This window comes from Physella acuta, unplaced genomic scaffold, assembly GCF_028476545.2.
Source record: "Physella acuta isolate Inbredline_101_S28 unplaced genomic scaffold, ASM2847654v3 ptg000973l, whole genome shotgun sequence".
In the NCBI taxonomy this organism is placed as follows: Eukaryota; Metazoa; Mollusca; class Gastropoda; family Physidae; genus Physella; species Physella acuta.
The window spans coordinates 296,276-315,836 of record NW_026732490.1 but is presented as its reverse complement, the minus strand read 5'-3'; the positions used below and the strand labels follow the sequence as shown (position 1 = coordinate 315,836).

The 19,561-nt window shown below is 36.9% G+C and overlaps 3 protein-coding genes across 3 annotated transcripts in view; all 3 read left to right on the top strand.

The window, feature by feature from the left end:
* Window positions 1–482: 482 nt before the first annotated feature.
* Window positions 483–7,350, top strand: LOC131954109 (ankyrin-2). Its single transcript, XM_059317631.1, has 3 exons — window positions 483–552; window positions 2,403–5,151; window positions 5,221–7,350. Exons 2-3 carry the CDS (start codon window positions 2,452–2,454, stop codon window positions 6,724–6,726), a joined length of 4,206 nt encoding a protein of 1,401 aa, XP_059173614.1. The 5' UTR covers window positions 483–552; window positions 2,403–2,451; the 3' UTR covers window positions 6,727–7,350.
* Window positions 7,351–8,009: 659 nt separating this feature from the next.
* Window positions 8,010–10,381, top strand: LOC131954117 (uncharacterized). The gene is made up of 2 exons (XM_059317647.1): window positions 8,010–8,266; window positions 8,583–10,381. Exon 2 carries the CDS (start codon window positions 8,603–8,605, stop codon window positions 9,521–9,523), a length of 921 nt encoding a protein of 306 aa, XP_059173630.1. The 5' UTR covers window positions 8,010–8,266; window positions 8,583–8,602; the 3' UTR covers window positions 9,524–10,381.
* Window positions 10,382–17,210: 6,829 nt separating this feature from the next.
* LOC131954116 (uncharacterized) overlaps window positions 17,211–19,561 on the top strand; it is a 245,497-nt gene continuing 243,146 nt past the window's right edge. The window contains exon 1 of the mRNA XM_059317646.1: window positions 17,211–18,929. Coding sequence (XP_059173629.1) covers window positions 17,239–18,192 — 954 coding nt within the window. The 5' untranslated portion in view covers window positions 17,211–17,238 and the 3' untranslated portion in view covers window positions 18,193–18,929. The remainder of the gene's footprint in view (window positions 18,930–19,561) is intronic.

Sequence of the window (19,561 nt, the reverse complement as noted above, 5' to 3'; positions counted from 1 at the left end):
GGCCCCCAGTCTTCTAACGTCCACAGGGCCCCCAGTCTTCTAACGTTCACAGGGCCCCCAGTCTTCTAAGGTCCACGGGCCCCTAGTTTTCTAACGTCCACAGGGCCCCCCCAGTCCTCTAACGACCACAGGGCCGCCGGCTGGTCCGTTACGTTAAACACACCAGAAAGTTTTTTGTATGTACAACCAATAATACTTGTAATAGGGGTATTGGACGGGGTATTGGGGGGGGGGATTGCTTTTTATTACTTTACATTCATTTTTTTATCACGATATTTTTTTTTTAAATATTTAGAATCGATTCTAATTTGAAACTGAAACGAATGAAACGGTTTCACCCACTTCACAAATTTTCCTATAGGCTTAGTAAGTTAGCTCTAGGAAATCTTTACTATCAGCTAGCTACGAGAATATGAAAAAAAAAACCTAATCGTTTATTCTATTTTTAGAGCTGGGTCATGTGCTTAGCCAATAAACATCGGGGAATTCCCGCAGAATGTTTTCATTTCGATTCCAATGAAGCTGTTTACATTTTGTGTTGTCGGTTGAAAGGTAGGACATTTTGTTTCTAAGACAAATTTGTGACAGTCATTTGTGTTAATGTTGTCTAATATCAATCCCACAAACACATTGTGAAATATCAATGTTTGATTGGTCACGAGTATACTTCACTGGCAACTATCGGGGAAAGTGCTATTTATGAAGCTGTGCCAAATCTGTTGCCACACCGACAATCAATGGAACAGCTTAATTAAATTATTTTATATGTGGCCTACTGTCAAATAATGAAGTAAAAAATGGACCTAGTATCTTACTTTATTTATAGATGTCATTCATAAATGACGTCAACATTTTCAAACGATTTTACCCTCTCTCCCAACTTATGGACATATTTCGTCATAAAATGCCGCTGCCCCCCAACCCCCCCCCCCCCCCCCCCCCAAAAAAAATCCTTACATCGCGACTTCTTTTTTTTTAAATATTGAATTGGCACGGTCAGCTTTGGGCAGTTTGCTCAATTTTACAATTTAAATAAACCGAGAGTGATCTCCCCTAAACTTCCTCGAATATTCTTGAATATTATTCAAATTTTGAGTAATTTCCGTTGACCGAAATTAGTAATTTAAGCTATTTCTGATTTATCAAAAAACAAAAATGAATTTATAAAGTACTAACAATATTCCATTCACTTGCTGCGCAATTCTTTTTTCTACGAGATTCTATTCTATTTTAAAAAGTTTAAGTAATTAAAAATGGATTAAAAATCATGTCTATATCGCGCGTTGCATCCCCGTAGTGTTAAATAAGAACTAGACTACCCGTTATCTAGTTAGATAAATGTGGGTTTCGGGGGTCATCCGTAAATGACATCAGGTCTATCACTTATCGTCACAAAACAACCAGACCCCATATTTAAAAAGACGTGTTTTGTCTTTTAAAAACGCCGATTTCGGCTGAGCATGGGTCTGACCACACTATCCTTTCATATGCCGAGGACACAGAAACAGGTGGAATCTACTTCACCTGCCCTGTACCCCGCCAACAAGGTCCGATAGGCAACTTTATCAATCACATCTAAAAATAAAATACGGGTTCGAGACATCATGTCAATTTTTTTTCAATTTTATTTTTAGATGTGATTGATAAATTTGCCTATCGGACCATGCATGGTCCCTAACTCGCTAATTTCTTACCTATCTAGTCTCGTAGAATTAAAAACGTAACTAATGATATATTTTACTTTTATTCTCAATCTATAACTTTTCCCTTTCGACATCTGATTTGTAGATTCTAGATCTAGAGAATTTATTGTATACTTAATGAAAAGGACTGTTCAAATTTGATATTAGTGTTGGAACGAAATAAAAATAACAAACAGAAGTATCGTTAAAGCTATAGCCGACGGAAAATTAGCTTTATAATGCGTTAAACGTTTGAATGTGCAACAAAATATTCGATGGAAGCCGCCATTATTGTTGTAAAAAGTAAATAAATCATATGACGTCACTATAAAAAAAATTAATTACTGTGATTAATATACCATTGAATACATCAATAAATTAATTAACGTCTTTAAATTAATTTGTGATTAACGGTGTGTTTAAAAGTTTAAAAAAGAACATTGTTCTCTTCCTAAATACTATTTTACAGCTCTACACATAATGCAGATTCTCTCCTGTAACCATACAGACAAACAAACAAACAAAAAATTATCAAACATGTAAACTTGAGTTGTAGTATATATATATATATATATATATATATATATATATATATATATATATATATATATATATATATATATATATATATATATATATATCGAGAACGTTTAGGGGAGATCACTCCCGCTTTATTTCTTGATGTAACACTCATGTGTGGCTTGCTTTTTCAACCCCCAGACAACTGGCATATACTTAAAACAATCCGCCTAGTAAAGTATTTTCAAGAATGGAATCTTTGCCTAATGTAAATTACAGAGTAAAAGAACTGCTACCTTTGCGTGATGGTAACTTTGTCGGGGCAAACAACTTTTACAATGTAAACATCCGTGAGGACGCATCCATGCCTTCACTGCTGACTAGTGTGGTGAATGATAACATGGGGGAGGTGATACAAACTATTTTACAAACAAAACAAGTAGACGACACGTCCATGTTCGGCGTCACAGCGCTGATGATAGCAGCTGAATGTGGACACACAGAAATTCTAAAGTCTCTGCTCAAATTTGGGGCTGACGTGAACAGAAACGAGTCTCGAGGTTGGACGGCTCTGATGTTTGCATCCAGACACGGTAACCATGGCAACGTCAAACACCTGATCAGGAAGGGAGCAGAGGTGGAGTACGCTACAGTTTACGGGGTCAACGCTTTGCTGGTGGCGGCCGAGCATGGGAAGGTCAAGGTCGTGCGTACCCTGCTGGAGCACGGCGCCAAACTTGAGTGTATCAGACTTGACCAGTGGACTGTACTGATGGCAGCGGTCAGCTCTGGAAACTCTGCCCTGTTTAAAATGTTGCTGGGGAAAGACGTGGAGGTCAATGAGATGACGATTGATGGCGTCACAGCGTTGATGCTGGCGGCTTATTTTAGCGGAGTGGGAGAAATAAGCAATAGGCATTTGGTTGAAGGTCAATTAGAAATAACACAGCAACAAATTGGTTTTGCAGGAGTAAATAATTTTGGTGCTTTGGGGAATGTGCAGCAAAATGTGCAGCAACAGATTGGTCTTGCAGGAGTAAATAATTTTCTTGCTTTGGGAAATGTGCAGCAAAATGTGCAGCAACAGATTGGTCTTGCAGGAGTAAATAATTTTCTTGCTTTGGGAAATGTGCAGCAAAATGTGCAGCAACAGATTGGTCTTGCAGGACTAAATAATTTTCTTGCTTTGGGAAATGTGCAGCAAAATGTGCAGCAACAGATTGGTCTTGCAGGAGTAAATAATTTTGGTGCTTTGGGAAATGTGCAGCAAAATGTGCAGCAACAAATTGGTCTTGCAGGAGTAAATAATTTTCTTGCTTTGGGAAATGTGCAGCAAAATGTGCAGCAACATGGTCTTGCAGGAGTAAATAATTTTGGTCCTTTGGAAATGATCCAGCAACAAATTGGTCTTGCAGGACTAAATAATTTTGTTGCTTTGGGAAATGTGCAGCCAAATGTGCAGCACCAGATTGGTCTTGCAGGAGTGAATAATGTTGGTGCTTTGGAAATGATCCAGCAACAAAGTGGTGATTTCAGAGTAAATAACTTTGCTCGTTTAGACATAATGCAACAGCTGATCAAACATGGCGCAGACGTGACGCTACAGGACAAGAAAAGATGGACTGCGCTGATGTACGCCTCGCAAGCTGGAGAGATGGAAGCTGTGGAGCTGTTGCTGGGCGCAGGAGCTGATGCTGGGCAGATGGATGACGACGGCAACACAGCTCTGATGGTAGCCGCGTCCAACGGTCACGTGCAAGTCTGCGCCGTTCTCGTCATGTCAGGGGCGGGGGTCAACGCCTGCAACAACCAAGGGGTGACGCCCCTGATGTTTGCCGCTGGTAGAGGCGATGATCCAACAGTTTTACTACTGCTAGATAACGGTGCAGATGTGAACCAAGCAGATGATGAAGGAATCACCGCCTTGATGATCGCGAACCACTCAGAAGTATTTCGTATTTTAATGAATAGATGTGCCAATCTCAACCAGCGAGATAATGATGGGTGGACGCCCCTGTTGCTGGCGGCTAGGTCTGGCAACGAACAAAACCTAACCGATCTGTTAAACCGCGGGGTTTGTGTAAACCAGCCTCATACGAAAGGGTTTACTCCAGTAATGGCGGCGGTGTATTCTGGTCGGAAAGAAATAGCCAGCTACTTAATAGATCGTGGTGCAGATATACAGTCCAGAGATTGCCAAGGTTTTTCGTCTTTAATGTACGCGTCACTGCAAGGTGACTCGCAGATTGTAGAGATGTTGATAGACAGTGGCGTCAGTGTCAACATGGCGTCTAAAGACGGCGTCACAGCGCTAATGTGTGCCTCTATCTGTTCATTAGACAACAACATCGAGATGTTAATCAGACACGGGGCCAGAGTAAAGAAGACAACTAAAGATGGCGTCACGGCTCTCATGTTCGCCGCTGGTGGAGTCAATGTCTCTTCTGTGCAGAAACTTCTGGATCATGGAAGTGACGTCAATCACTTGTCGAACAACCGGCAGACAGCTTTAATGATGGCGGCAAAACACGGAGCACCGTTACAAACACTCGAGCTGTTAATTCAACATGGCGCAAACGTTAAAATTTCAGACGACAATGGCTGGACAGTCTTAATGCACACTGTCAACAATCAACTTGAAGTTTATATAGAACAGTTACTAAAAAGTCGCAACATCAAGGAAGATTTGAAGCTTCTGTTTATGGCCCTCGTAAAAATATTGTTAGTTCCCAAGAACCAACACAGTGTCGACATGTCGCACTTACAATTGATCAATGTCGTCATGGAAAATGCCCAGCCTTTATTGATGGCTTTCAAGGCGTTGATGCTTGCAGACGACCCGCAGACAGACTCGAACTTTGAACAGTTAATTAAAAACTATCCCATAATGCAAAATCTCTTCTTGGAGATAAAAAAGCAGATCAAGTTGAATGAAGAAATGTCTCAAAATAACAACAGTAAAAATTTATTTTTGCAGCTTTTCTTTTTTGTATTAAATTTATTTATGATATTTTATCAGATGGACTTACTTGACAATGGTCAATTAAAGAAATCTTTTGAGCCGTTTTTCAAGGCATTGAGGTCTGCTGTTAGCAAGGAGATGAGGAAAGTGTTGGCTGTTTTACTTGAGGCTGGGGCTGATGTTGATGCGTGTGATAAGAACGGAGAGACCGCTCTGATGCAGGCCGTGAAGGGAGGCAACAAACAGCACGTGCTGGTCTTACTGTCACGTGGTGCTGACGTCAACCGCGTCTCTCTAACTGGACGCACGGCTCTGATGATGGCAGCAGAGAACGGACGGAAGGATTTCCTGGAGCTCTTGTTGTCTAGACGTGCGGACGTGAACTTGAGAGACGAGACCGGACACACGGCGCTGATGTACGCTGCAAGCAATGGCCATGTTGATAGCGTCAACCTGTTGTTAGACCAAGGGGCAAAGATAGATTACGTCAATGTTGATGGTCAGACGGCGTTAATGCTGGCAGCAAAGAGTGGCCAAAATAAATGTCTGGTTGTCTTGGTTACCAGAGGTGCTGACCAACATATCGTTGACCAACACGGCTGGACAGCGCTGTTGTTGGCTGTTAAAGATGATAACAAAGAAAATATCAGTTTCCTGTTAGAGAAGGGCGGCGATGTGAATCACGTGACCAATGATGGGAAGACAACTCTACTGATTGCAGCAGACGGAGGGTCACCTGAGGTCGTTGAACTTTTGATCAAACATGGCGCTAACCCAAACCACACGGATAACCAGGGATATACGGCTTTAATGGCGGCATCCACACATATTAACCTGGAGCTCGTGAAACGATTAGTTGAATGTGGATGTCACGTGAACCAATCAGCAGACGATGGGGTCACTGCCCTGATGGTTAGCGCGGCAAACGGAAATGTTTCTATTGCCAGATTTTTAATCATCCGTAGCGCTGACGTCAACAGTGAAGATTCGAATGGATGGAGCCCATTGATGCATGGTGTTAGACAAGGCGATGTTGACGTCATCAAACTTTTGCTAGATAATGACGGTAATGTCAATCACATTGCTCGAGGTGGGTTCACCTCCCTGATGATAGCAGCCGAGAGTGCCAGTAAGGAAGTTGTCTCTTATTTGATCAAACGTGGAGCAGACGTCAACATGAAAGACAACGAAGGCTGGAATGTTGTCATATTCGCAGCCAAGAACAGCAACTCTAAAGTGTTAGAATTTTTCCTCGACACGGGCTGCGATGCCAATGACGCCGCGAACGACGGTTTAACTCCCCTGATGGTGGCCACAGACTTGAGTCTGCTGGATAACGTCGCCCTCCTTCTAAGCCACAGTGCAGACGTCAACGTTGCTGACTCCTATGGGTGGACCGCCATTTTGTTTGCTGTTAAAATCAATAACGCCAATTTGGTCGAGCTGTTGATGAAGAAAGGGGCGTGTCCGGATGTTGTAAACAACGAAGGGGACACGGCACGAAAGATGGCAGAAAGAGACAATCTTTGCCATCTTCACAATCTTTTACTTAATAGATGTTGAGATTTAAAAATGAATTATCACCATTCCAACAAGAAATCGAATTAAGACGAGTATATTATATTTGAATAAGAAGAGAAGACCTAAACAAATAGAAACTTTGTAATGATACTATTAGCGTCAATGGAGTCTAGTCTAGGATACCATCAGACGCTATTGTTTGTACCTTACTGTAGCCACAAGACTGTCATACAGTCTGTGTGTTTTATGGTGGATCGTTGTTCAACGTTTTTTTTTTATGTAGGCCCTACTTACCTACGTGTTTATTTAATCTGATGATCATCATATAATTTTTATCATGTTTATATTACAATCAAGAACTCTAGTCTATTCGTATTTTAGTGAAGCTTCATTAATATAAATGTTATTCCTGTAGTCTACATAATATTCAGGTACATGTGATAGCCCTGTAATGTAAATGGGTTGGAGTAGTTTGTCGTTTTGATAGATTCTGCTATGTGAAATTTATGGTTGTTTGCAGCAGTTTTATATAACACTGACACAGATACACTGTATTTCTTGATTTTTTGTAACACAAAAAGTAAAACAAATGTTATATAGTCATTTAGAATGGTTGTGTACAAGATGAATGACATATCCTTTAAGGACAATAAAGATGTTATTTTATTCGCTTTAAATAAAATGTTCTAAATTATAAATTTATTTAGAATAATTTGTTGTTTTTTTTTTAGTTTCAAAGTATGACATGGCAGTGTTGTGTGTGGTATTGGATGGGGGGGGGGGATGTGGTTACCTTGCAATGGTGTGTCGCATGAGGTCGAGGTGGTTTTTGGACACACATGTGTGTAAAGGGTGTGTGAGTGACAGTCAAAATTATTTTATTGTTTCTTGTTGGTTTTTGGTAACGATAGAGAGTGAGTGGGGGTGGGGGGGGGGGTGGACAAAACGCGACATCGTTAATAGATGACCCCATAGGTCATAGTCAGAGGTAGGTCAACGTTGATTAGGCCTATATTAAAAATAATAAGGGAAATGTTGATATTAATTACGCTTTACTTAATTTTACAATGGGGCAGGCCTATATGGCTGGTAAGTAGGTCACCAACCAGTTCTATGGCTCATGCAGGTTTTATTGAGCCGTAGAACTGATTGGTGACCTACTTACCAGCCCTATAGTTTACCAGCCATATAGTTTATTTATATTAAATAATATAACACCCTGTAGTTTGATGAATTAAATTACTATTATAGTAATAGTAATTTTTTGCTTGAATATTTCTAGCCTCTAAAAACCGGTGGTAGTGATTTTGTAATTATTTCACAAATGTTATAAAATATTCAATTTTGGTTGAAAAATATGCTTTCTGGCAACAACTAAGTGAAGCAATTTGGAGCCAGCTTTTCATGCAGTAGTACTTTTGAACTGCCTGGAACTGCATAAAAATAATAAACCAAATTTTGTCTGCTAGATCAAACCAAACTTTTTATTTTGCAAAATTATCGACAAGAATGCTAGATCTAGAAATCTAGATCTAGAAAACACACTTCTCTATCTAGATCTAGATAAATAAGATATATCTATGTAATCTAGAATGTTTTAGTTAATAGGCTGGCCTATACCTAATACCTATAGTTCTAGATCTCGACTAGATCTCGATAAATAAAATCATAATACAAAATTAAAATTACGTCCCTAAATTCAAAATTGCCCTAAATTCTAAATCACCAGTCACTAAGGATTTTAGGAAGTACCTACTGTCAAATAATATTAATAGTCAAATATTGACTCAAATATTGATAGTTTGATAGGCCTATTAAATACTAAATACTATTATTAGGCCTAATTAGTAACTAATTTACTAAATTAATATTCATTATTCAAATATTGTCTTGTTCAGACCAGTTTTTGTTATTTAAAATGGCACAACAAGAAGTAAGCCTGAGATTCTTTTATGTTCATTTTGTGGGGGATAAAAAGAAAATGGCACACTGGCTTATGGATTTAGGATTTTTGACCAACAGATATACCTGTCCTAAATGTGGAAAAAATATGATGTTGGTTTTAAGAAAATGTTTAAAAGATGGTGTTATTTGGAAGTGTTCATTAAGAACTAGATCTAGAACTGGTCCTGAAAACCATGAAATGGAGAGAACAATAAGAAAAGGAACGTGGTTTGAAACCAGTAAATTATCGTTCGACAAAATGCTACTATTAACCTTTATGTGGATTACACAATGGAATTGTGATAGTATAATTGAAGAATTACAAGCAAGTTCTTGTACTGTTACTGAATGGACAAGTTATTGCAGAAATGTTTGTGTTCAATTATGTGTTAACGAAAGTGAAGTATTAGGTGGACCTGGTGTTACTGTTGAGTTTTATGAGTGTTTATTGGGAAAAGTAAAATTGCCTAAAAACAAGCGAATTGAAGGAAAGTGGGTATTTGGAGGAATAGAACCAGCAACTGCTAAATTTTTCATCTGTATTGTGCCCCACCGCAGCACTGATGCCTTAGTAAAGGTTCTAAAAGAATGGATAAAACCCGGAACTGTTGTCCTTGGTGATTGCTGGAACACATACAATTGTTTGGAGGATGATGAGTTCACACAGCTTAGAGACAATAGCTCTATTGAATTTAACAGTCTGTCCGAATCCCAGTTAGATGCTCCTGAAGCTTATAGTAAATGGAGTGAAATTAAAAAAAGCCTTAGCTCTTGTCAATTTAATATCCACTTTTTTGAATACATATGGAGACAAAAGCACAAAAATGATCCTTGTATGTTCATGTCTTTCATGAATGGTGTTACAAATGTTTTTCCACCTAAAAGCCATGATTAACAGGTTAAAATTTTTTCTTTTTGCTGTATTGTAATGCCAAGAAGATTAAGAAATACTTGTAGTATATCTCAGTTGTTTGTGAGCTATAAATAAACATGAAAAACATGTGCTGTAGCAGTAGGCTACTTGATTTTATTTACAATTAAGTTGCTTTATTTATTTTTCTTCTCTATTGAAATGTTAAAATATATATATCATGCTATTGGTTTTGGCCAACATGTAAAAGGTTTGTTCATTAAAATATTGCTTTAACTTGTTTAGTTTAAGTTCTTATTTTGATTCAACTTAAATTTTGCACTTGTCCTTACAATTAAGTTTTGTTTCCCATGATTTTTTAAAATTACAATTAAACTATATTATTTTTAGTACTTTCTCTTTCTATTAGCAAAATTTCACTACAGGTTATCTTCAAGAGGTTGTCCAGCATTTATTTTTCCTCATCCTGAAGCATTGAGGCAGATTCTCTTTTTGATAGGCTGGTCTCTAAGATTGAGCCTACATAGTAACACAATCCAGCTCAGATGGCTACCTAATTTTAGGGGATCTCTAGAGGCAACTGGGGATTAATCTGGTCCTGGAATTTCATTTTCATAATGGATAAAATGTTGCATGTTCATTGAAATTTTATTCAGTTGTATTTACCATAAAATGTACAAATACCAATTTTGTTCTAATATTACATACATATCTTATTTATTTCATATTTAATTCAAATTGTTCATATTAAGTGTATTATTTTGTTACAATAACTTTCAGTGTATTGATTTATATACTACCACACAAAGTATTTTTGTTATTTACTCACACTCATTTCCAGATTCTTCATACTTTATGTCATGTATTTTATAAACAATTAAAATATATCAAATAATCTATTTATTAGCATTTTTGTTGTTTTAAAAACTATTTTAATTAAATAATATGTTCAGGGGAAGACTGGTTGTGCCCTTGCAGTCCAGAAAATAAATAAAAAGGGCTCATTATAATACTAATAGTATATATGTTTCCTTTCAAGTTCAAGCTTGATCAGGGCGACCCACTGGGATTTCTTCCAGGTGGCCAACCATAATTTTTCTGCTGGCCCTGTCCACCCCTGATTATATTTAGTATGCCTGAAATTATTATTTTTTTCTTACAGTGTTATTTTTATCATTTAAAACTTAGTAAAGTTCCCTTTCAGGCCTGTCGGTCTATGGGGCAAGTAGAGTTTCCGTGACCTCGGCATATGAAGGGATAGTGTGGTCAGCACTATGCCCAGCCGCCTTTACTTTCCCTAACATGAGTTAGGTACCCATTAGAGTTGGGTGGACTCTGGGACGGTCTACTGACTTGAACCCCGGATTCAAACTCGAGACTTATGGGTTAGCAGCCCAGTTCTCTACCGCTAGACCACTTCGTCCCCAATTTAAAACTTGCTTCCTTTAATACTTTAAAAGTGATCTGTTCATTTCTGAGAATATTAGGCTTTTAGCAGAGAGGAGATAATTCAGATAGCCCGTAACAAGAAAACTCTGCTGTTCAAGGCCAGCATGTGTATTTAATGCAGGTCAAAACTAGGGACAAAGTTATGTTTCTTTCAGACATTTTATTTTTATCCAAGTGAGGCTCTTGAATCTAACGCCCCACAGTGATGACTGAAAGATGCTCAGCTCGGCGGAGCAAGAAAATTTTTGATCTGACTAATGCTGGAGTGGAGCTCAACAACAAAACAATGTCAGCTTCTAAGTCCTATCCCCGTCTATGAAGCATAGTGTGGCTAGTGTACAATTGCTTTCTTTGCTGAGATTGCTGTTGAGAAATTAAAGGTTAAACAAAAAATTCTTGATAGGGAAACAGTAACTGTAACACTCGAAATAGAACATGTCTAGTAATTTTGATATCAACAGTAGCAAATAATGCAGCACAAGATCTCTTAGTGTGTGAGCTTAATAAACAAAATGAAGGCATCACTTTGACAAACAGTACCAAGTTTAATGGTATCTACTCACACACATTATTCTGATATATAAATAGCTAATATAGAAATAAGCTATACTACACTACCTATGGGGAAAATGGAAGTTTATTTGAGAGGAAAAAAAATATAACAGCCAAATTGAGTCTATTGAAGTAGTAATTTTGACCACAGAAACTGGGGGGGGGGGGGGGGAGATAGTGTGACGTCACACTTGTGCATTTTAAAAAAAGCAATGTTAGAAAACTAATTTTAATTTTAGCCGTTATTTCGCATTTTAGAATTCTGTTTTAATAAATTGTAATAGGAATTGATTAAAATATTCTATGTTAACAGTTCAGACAAGATTATCGGGAAATATCGTATTTTAAGAAAAATTCAACTGCAATTAATTTTTTGAGGGGGGGGGGGGGTTGAGGTGTGACGTCATTTTAGGAGGGGGGGGGGGTCTGGCTAATTGTGACGGAGGGGAGGGAGAGGTAAAAATCGTCCAAAAAGCGTGACGTCATTTATGGATGACCCCCCCCCCCCCCCTCTATACTATACAAACATGTTTAGAACACAAAGCCAGTCATCCATATATAAAACAAGCAGGACCTTTGACCTGGAGCGTCTGCTACTACTGCTAGACAATTAAAAGAAAGAGCAGCGTAATCAAAATAGGTAGGCCTATTCAACGGGGGAATAACGTAGTAACAGTGGGCATGTGGTGTATGCAACTTCTTTTGGCAGTACAACATTAAAGCGTACTACTACTAGATCTAGATCTATACAGTAAATTATTAGATCTATGAGATCTAGATCTAGTAACTATCGAAGTACTTGTGTATTGTAGAATAATTGACATTTAATTGTAACTCGCTGGTGTCCATTAATTTTTTAATAATTTTAGATTTTTTTTTAGGCTTATGCCCTAGAATTTAGATATCTAGATCTAGATCTAGAATCTCTAGATCTAGATTTTACTTCTAGATCTAGAATCTACTAGATCTAGATCTAGATTTCTACTAGAATCTAGAAGATCTAGAATCTAGATTAGATCTAATCTAGATCTAGAATCTAGATATCTTAATAATTAAATTATCTTTAGTCGTAATATCTGGATCTAGTTCACTGCAAAAACCCCACACATTCTAGATTCTAGACTATAATTTTTCGATTGAAATCTAGATCTAGAAATCTATCTAGATTCTAGATCTACCAGCAAGATGATTTTTAAAGTTAGTCAAGCAATGTGAATGTATTTTGAACCCCATCCCATTCAATTCCTGGGATATTTTGGACGTTTCAAAGTATTTCTTTACAAACAATGTAAAAAAAAAAATGCAGAACTGAAAACTAAACTGGGATACAGAACGCAAAAAACAATGCATTAAAGTCTAGCCTAAATATTTTAATTGTTTAAGAAAATGAAGCAATCAGTAAATTAATTATTAGAGTAATAATTATTAATGTGTAGGTCTAGAGTCAGTATATTAATATTAATAGTTTCGCTGTCTCTCTATGTATCTATCTGTCTGACAAGAACGCTCTAGAGAAAACACAAGGAAATTAAAAACATGCATAGTGAAACTATGAAAATACAGGGAAACTATTATTATAGATGACGTCATTGAGCATATAGAAGAAAATATTATCAAGCCGGAGAGTGTACACAGTAATATGACGTCATTGATTCTCGAGTAAACATTGAATAAAAACCCAATTTTGTCTAATCTCAGTGGTTTCATTCATACAATTCTTCGGGTAGGGGCGAAGCCCCACCCCCGCGTAAGAACGTCTGAGCCCCCCCCCCCCCCCTCCCTAACTCAAAAGAAATTTCTTCATCGATACTCTATAAAATTACCGCCTAATTAATGTGTCTAATCTAAAAAGTGGTTTTCTTGCAATTTCTTTAATGCAATTCTTCGGGTAGTGGCTAAGCGCGACACCAGTGTTTCTTTCAGACTTTTTCCTCCCCGGAGAGGGGTGGGGGTACTTGAAATTTTCGGGGGCGGGGGTAGAATTTTCGGGGAGGGGGCGGACACTGGAAAAAGTATATAATTATATTTCGTTGAATGGGACGGTAGACATGTTTTTTGGGGGGTGGGGGTGGGGGGGGGGGGGGTGTTGGTGTGTGGGGGGGGTGAGGGTGGGGGGTGTTGGTGTGTGGGGGATGGGGTGGTTTTAGTTTAGAGAAAATAGACAGCACTATCAACCTAGCGCCCGGTGTATTCTTCCTCAACGGGCCATTTTTCTCGTAATATATATTTATCTATCTATATATATATAAAGCAATGTATGTCTGTGTGTGTGTGTGTCTGTCTGTGTGTCTTTTATGCATTACCACACCTCTTATCACATCGCCGTGAAACTTTGGGAAGTTGTTGAGAATATTCCTGGGGAGGTTTCTGCGAAAAAAATTTCAAATTCGCAGGGGTGGCGCCCCGGCAGGGCGCGATTTGTTTTTCTCTATATACGGTATATAAAATTAAAAGTCTATTTTGATTTCTCACTGTTCATCCGATAGCCATGAGACTTTGGGGAGTTCATTATACCACTCTAGGGAAGGGTTCTGTAAAAAAAAAAATTTTTAATTTCGCAAGGGCGGCGCCAGTGGAGGGTCCGATTTTTCTCTATTTACGGTATATAAAAATAATAAAAGTGAATTGCAGTGACACCGTTTATCCGATAGGCATGAGACTTTGTGGAGTTCATTATAAAACACTAGGGAAGGGTTCTGTAAAAAATCATTTTTAATTTCGCAAGGGCGGCGCCACGGGAGGGTGCGATTTTTCTCTATATACGGTTTATAAAAATAAGTCGATTTTGGTGTGACACCGTTATCCGATAGCCATGATACTTTGGGGGAGTTGATTAGAACAATTCAGGGAAGGGTTCTGTAAAAAAACACCTTTGTTAATTTCGCAAGGGCGGCGCCACGGGCTGCTGCGATTTTTCTCTATATATGGTTTATAAAATTTCGTTTTCACACCGTTCATCTGTGTACCATGAAACTTTGGGGAGATGATTAGATCACTCAATGGTAGGAATCTGCAAAAAAAAAAAATTTTAATATTGCAAGGGCGGCGCCCCAGGGGAAAGCGATTTTTTTCTCTATACACGGTATATAAAAAAAAAACTCGGATGCGGTTCATCCGAGTGCCATGAAACTTTAAGGAGTAGATGAGAATACTCCTGAGAATATTTCTGCGAAAAAGAAAACTAAAGTTTCTTATGGGCGGCGCCATGTAGGGTACAATTTTTGTCAATACACGATTACACGGTTTGGCGCCCAAAGTTTTAGAGCGACTATGTTGGTACTTGGCATCCGTTAATCGAGCGTCCTGCATAGCGAGTAAGGGGTACTACTATATTCAGCGGTAAAGCTACAACAGACTTCTAAAAATAACTTTGTAACGCGAGGAAATTCTTCTGTACAGTTTCGTCATCTTGCGAAAGATGAAAAAATAACTTTTTGAATATGTGGAGCCTACTGTAGAGTTTCGTCACTTTGCGAATGATGCAATAAGCATCTATTATTAGACGATCCAGTCAGAAATTGAGATCGAGCATCTAATAATAGACCATTAGTAACGCTATCATATTGCATCAGTCACACTGAGTTTAAAACACATCAAATAATTTTTACGTGTAAAAGAAAAAAAATCCTGTTCATTTGTGTCACTTCAGCGAATGACGCAATGTGCATCATTGTTTACAGGATGATATTTGGTACTCTGGGTTATCCTATGAGCACGATGGCGCCTGTTAGTTTTAAGGAGCCAGGGGTCGTACGCTGCGCCTATGCGATACTGTAATCAGGGGAGGGGGCCTCCTGAGAGCGGCCCTCTTCGTCCCTGACACATGGGTGGTCACCGAAGTGTGTTCTGATTAATGTACACATAAGGTTTTCACGCGGTAGTGTAGGTAAACCCGTGTCCCGATATTTATGATCCAAGCGCAGGCATAGTTTACATTTAAATAAATAACTTTTAGAAAATAAGGTCATGAGTCTAAGAATATAGGATTGGTAACGCATGGATGAATCCCTTCTTATATATTTCGTCGGACTATCTCCTATTCCCGCGGCAACGCGCGGGGACGGGTACGCTAGTAGATCTATATATTATTATATTATTAGCATTTTCAGAATGCTTGTCCTTTTTTCTTTTTTACTTTCTCGTATATACGAAATATAGATCTAGAGAAAGTCTTGTAATCGTGCAAAAAAAAAATTGAGATTTTTACAAATCTTGACGTTTTACACCTCCATGTGTCGGAAAAACATAGTTTTGCAATCTTGTCTGTGTGTTTATGTGTGTCTGTAAACACAATAACTTGAGTACCGTTATGGTTGATGAAATTTCATGTATAAGTATTTTATCAAATTTGTAGATCCGTATCAACTTTTAAGTGTTACCGATAACCGGAAGTGGAACTTTTTCTACTTTCAATTTTTCAAAAGCTTGTAACTTGAGAACTATTTCAGATAGATAAATGAAATTTCATGTGTAAAAGATCTAATTCTCTGCCTCCTGTCAAATTTTGAGTAATTTTTGTTGACCGGAAGTAGTAATTTATGCGATTTCTGATTCTGCTAAAATGAATATGAATTTATAAAGTACTAATAATATTCTGCACATTTTGCTTGGCGTTCGTGTGTGCAATTCTTTTTTCTACGAGATTTTATTATATTTTAAAAATTTAAGTAATTAAAAATAGATTAAAAATCATGTCTATATCCCGAGTTGCCATCCCCTGTTGTTTTATATAAGAATATTCGAGAAAGTTTAGGGGTCATCCATAAATGACGTCACGCTTTTTTTGACCATTTTTACCTCCCCCCCCCCTCCCCTCCATCACACGTTGTCACAAAAACCCAGACCCCCCCCCCCCCCCACCCTAAAATGACGTCACACCTCAGCCTACAACCCTCCTCAGAATCTTGTCAGAACGCTGTCAACATAGAGTATTTCGATCAATTCCTATTACAATTTATTAAAACCTTTTTCTAAAACGCGATATAACGGCTAAAGCTGGTTTCTAACATTGCTTTTTTATAATGCAAAAGTGTGACGTCACACCATCTGAACACCCCCTCCCCCTCATCACACACCGTCACAAAATTACGGACCCCCCCTTCCTCTACGAGTGTGACGTCATTTATGGACGACCCCTTAGGAGAGATTATTCCTGGTTTATTCTTTTAAAACATGATAATTGAATGTAATTTCTGTTCATAATCCAAAAAGGCAGAGCTCTTAAAAACACACTATAGTGATGACTAAAATCGCTGTAGGCCTGGTTGCAAAAATGACAGTTTTCTTTGATAACAACACACAACAAAGCTTTTCTAATAGGTCTTAGAGATGCAATAGTTCAGTAAAAGAAATAAAAACATAGCTACATAATAAACAAGTTTGTCAGTCACGTTTTTATAATAGTTTGTTTTTGTAGAGGCGTCTTATTTTTATAATAGTTTGTTTTTGTAGAGGCGTCTTATTTTTTCTGATTGCTCAGTTCAATTTTTTTGTCTTTTCTCACAAAGTGTTCTTTGCAAATCAATTACATTTACAACTTATAGGGCATTAGTGTATTACTTGTCTAGTTATTATAATTAATAATTTTAACTTTATATTGAAAAAAAATGTATTATGAACATATAATTAAAGCTAGATTCTTTTTTCCCATCTAGATCAGCATTCTAAATCAAAATCAAGCATAATCAAGACTTTCATTTATTACATTCAAACAACTACAATAAACAAATTACACTTCAATGGATGAACAAGCACTTAGTTTGAGATATTTTTATGCAAATTTAGTTGGGGATAAAGTAAAAATGATGCAGTGGCTAATGGACTCCGGTATTTTGGCCAAGAGATATATATGTCCTAAATGTGGAAGAGATATGAAGTTGGCTCAAAAGCAAGATAAACATGATGGGGTAGCTTGGAAATGTAAAATACAAAGTGGTCCACTGGTTGGTTTTCATAGTGTACAAAGAACTGTCAGAAAAGGGACATGGTTTGAAACAAGTCATCTTTCTTTTGATAAAATAGTAATATTAACCTTTATGTGGATTACCCAATGGAACTATGAGAGTATTAGTGAAGAATTAGAAGCCAGTGGCACAACTGTTTCTGATTGGACAAGTTATTGTAGAAATGTGTGTTTTGAACTATGTGTTAACGAAAGTGAAGTATTAGGAGGACCTGGAGTTATTGTAGAGTTTTACGAAAGTGTATTTGTACAATTAAAATTACCTAGAGAAAAGAAAAGAGAGGAAGAGTGGGTGTTTAGTGGAATAGAACCAGCAACTGCTAAGTTTTTCATCTGTGTAGTGCCCCGGTGCAGTAAGAATGCCTTAGTAAAGGTTATAAAAGAATGGATAAAACCTGGAACAATTGTCCTTAGTGATTGCTGGAACACATATGATTTTTTTGAGGATGATGAGTTTTCTGAGCTAAGAGAAAATAGCTCTATTGAATTTAACAGTCTGTCCGAATCAGAGTCAGATACTTTAGAATCTAACAGCCAATCACAGTGGAATGAAATTAAAAAAAGCCTTAGCTCTCCTCAGTTTAATATCCACTTTTTTGAATACATATGGAGACAAAAGCACAAAAATGACCCGTGTATGTTCATGTCTTTCATGAATGGTGTTACAAATGTTTTTCCACCTCAGTGCCAAGATGTACCTTTCCCTGGCAACCAAGTATTATCCACATAGAGATGAAATATTTTTGCTAACATCTTCTGCCCCCTTTTATGCTTTCTTCTTAGTCTCATCAAATTAGGTAGTTTGAATTAAGTTTTTTTATACCGTCCCTGGAAACTGGATAATTCACAAACATTTTTTTGCTTTTCGATAAGTTTGTGTGATTCCTTATCAAATTTTATAAATCCTAAAATCATTTGGGTTACAAATTAACGGAAATGTTAATCAAAACAGGTGCTATGACATTGGCAATTACCCCACTTCACATGGTACAGTGGATGAAGCTTAAATTTTACAATGTACTTGCAATTTTTTATATTATAAAACTGAACTGAGTCATTGACTTTTTCCAAGACAGCATCTGACAAATTTAAATACAATGTCCATCAAATAAATGCTACTTGTTGGGGCTGATTTAATTTCTTCAAAAATGATTTTTTCTTGTGTCATTAATATTATTTATTATGCATTGGTTAACCTTTCATTTCTGTGTTGTTTCTTTAATCTGGAAAAGGTAAAAATTGTAACAGTTAAAATTCAAGAATGTTGTTGCTTATTATTATGGTCTGTAACTACTAAAAGAACAAAAATAAATCTCCAAGCTATTCCACTGACCGTATTCTACCAATAATTTAATCAAATTAGTTCTATCAGATAAGTGAATATACACATTTTAATATTGTGCATATTATATAGATCTAGCATTGGTTTATTTAAATAGTAGTTTTTATAGGCGTATTTGAATAGCAGTGTAATAGAACACTTTTTAAATGAATATTTTACCATTTTCTTTTAATTACTGTGAAAAATGCAGTTTCTGTGTTTTATAATTTTTGCGTGATCCCAAATGATCAATGCTACTTTATTAAAATGTCGATAGAGTAATGAATTATTTTGTTACTAACTAATATATAATTATAATAAATATTTATTAATACATTTAAATAAGCTCAAATATATTTTATTTCTGCAGGTTTAACATTGCAACTGCTTTTGATTTAACTTAAAACTTTCACTTTACATTTAAAATTTTCTTTTAGTTTTAGTGTCAAATAACTTAGAAATTAGTTGTTAGATGTTCAGAAGCAACCAGGGTACACATGAACATTGACTAGTTGATGATATAGGTGACATTTTCATTGTATATTTTTTTGTCAATCATATACAAACATTGGAATAAAATGCATTTAGTGATAAAACAAAGTTTTCAGTTTTCATTAACTTGTACTTGAAGTACAGGGCCTTTTTTAAAAATTATTTTTACTTAAGTTTTGATAAAACAAATGCCTTTGTTTTGACTTGCAAAGATGTATAAATGTTATTGTAATTAAACAATATTGTATTTATTATAGTTCAAGATAAGACAAATTTTATATGTTTC

Excerpts from the sequence above, each read along its gene's own strand:
- LOC131954109 (XM_059317631.1), top strand. The coding sequence starts at position 2,452 with ATGGAATCTTTGCCTAATGTAAATTACAGAGTAAAAGAACTGCTACCT. Across the intron at positions 5,152-5,220 it reads ATGAAGAAATGTCTCAAAAT|ATGGACTTACTTGACAATGG; the intron begins AACAACAGTAAA and ends ATATTTTATCAG.
- LOC131954117 (XM_059317647.1), top strand. The coding sequence starts at position 8,603 with ATGGCACAACAAGAAGTAAGCCTGAGATTCTTTTATGTTCATTTTGTG.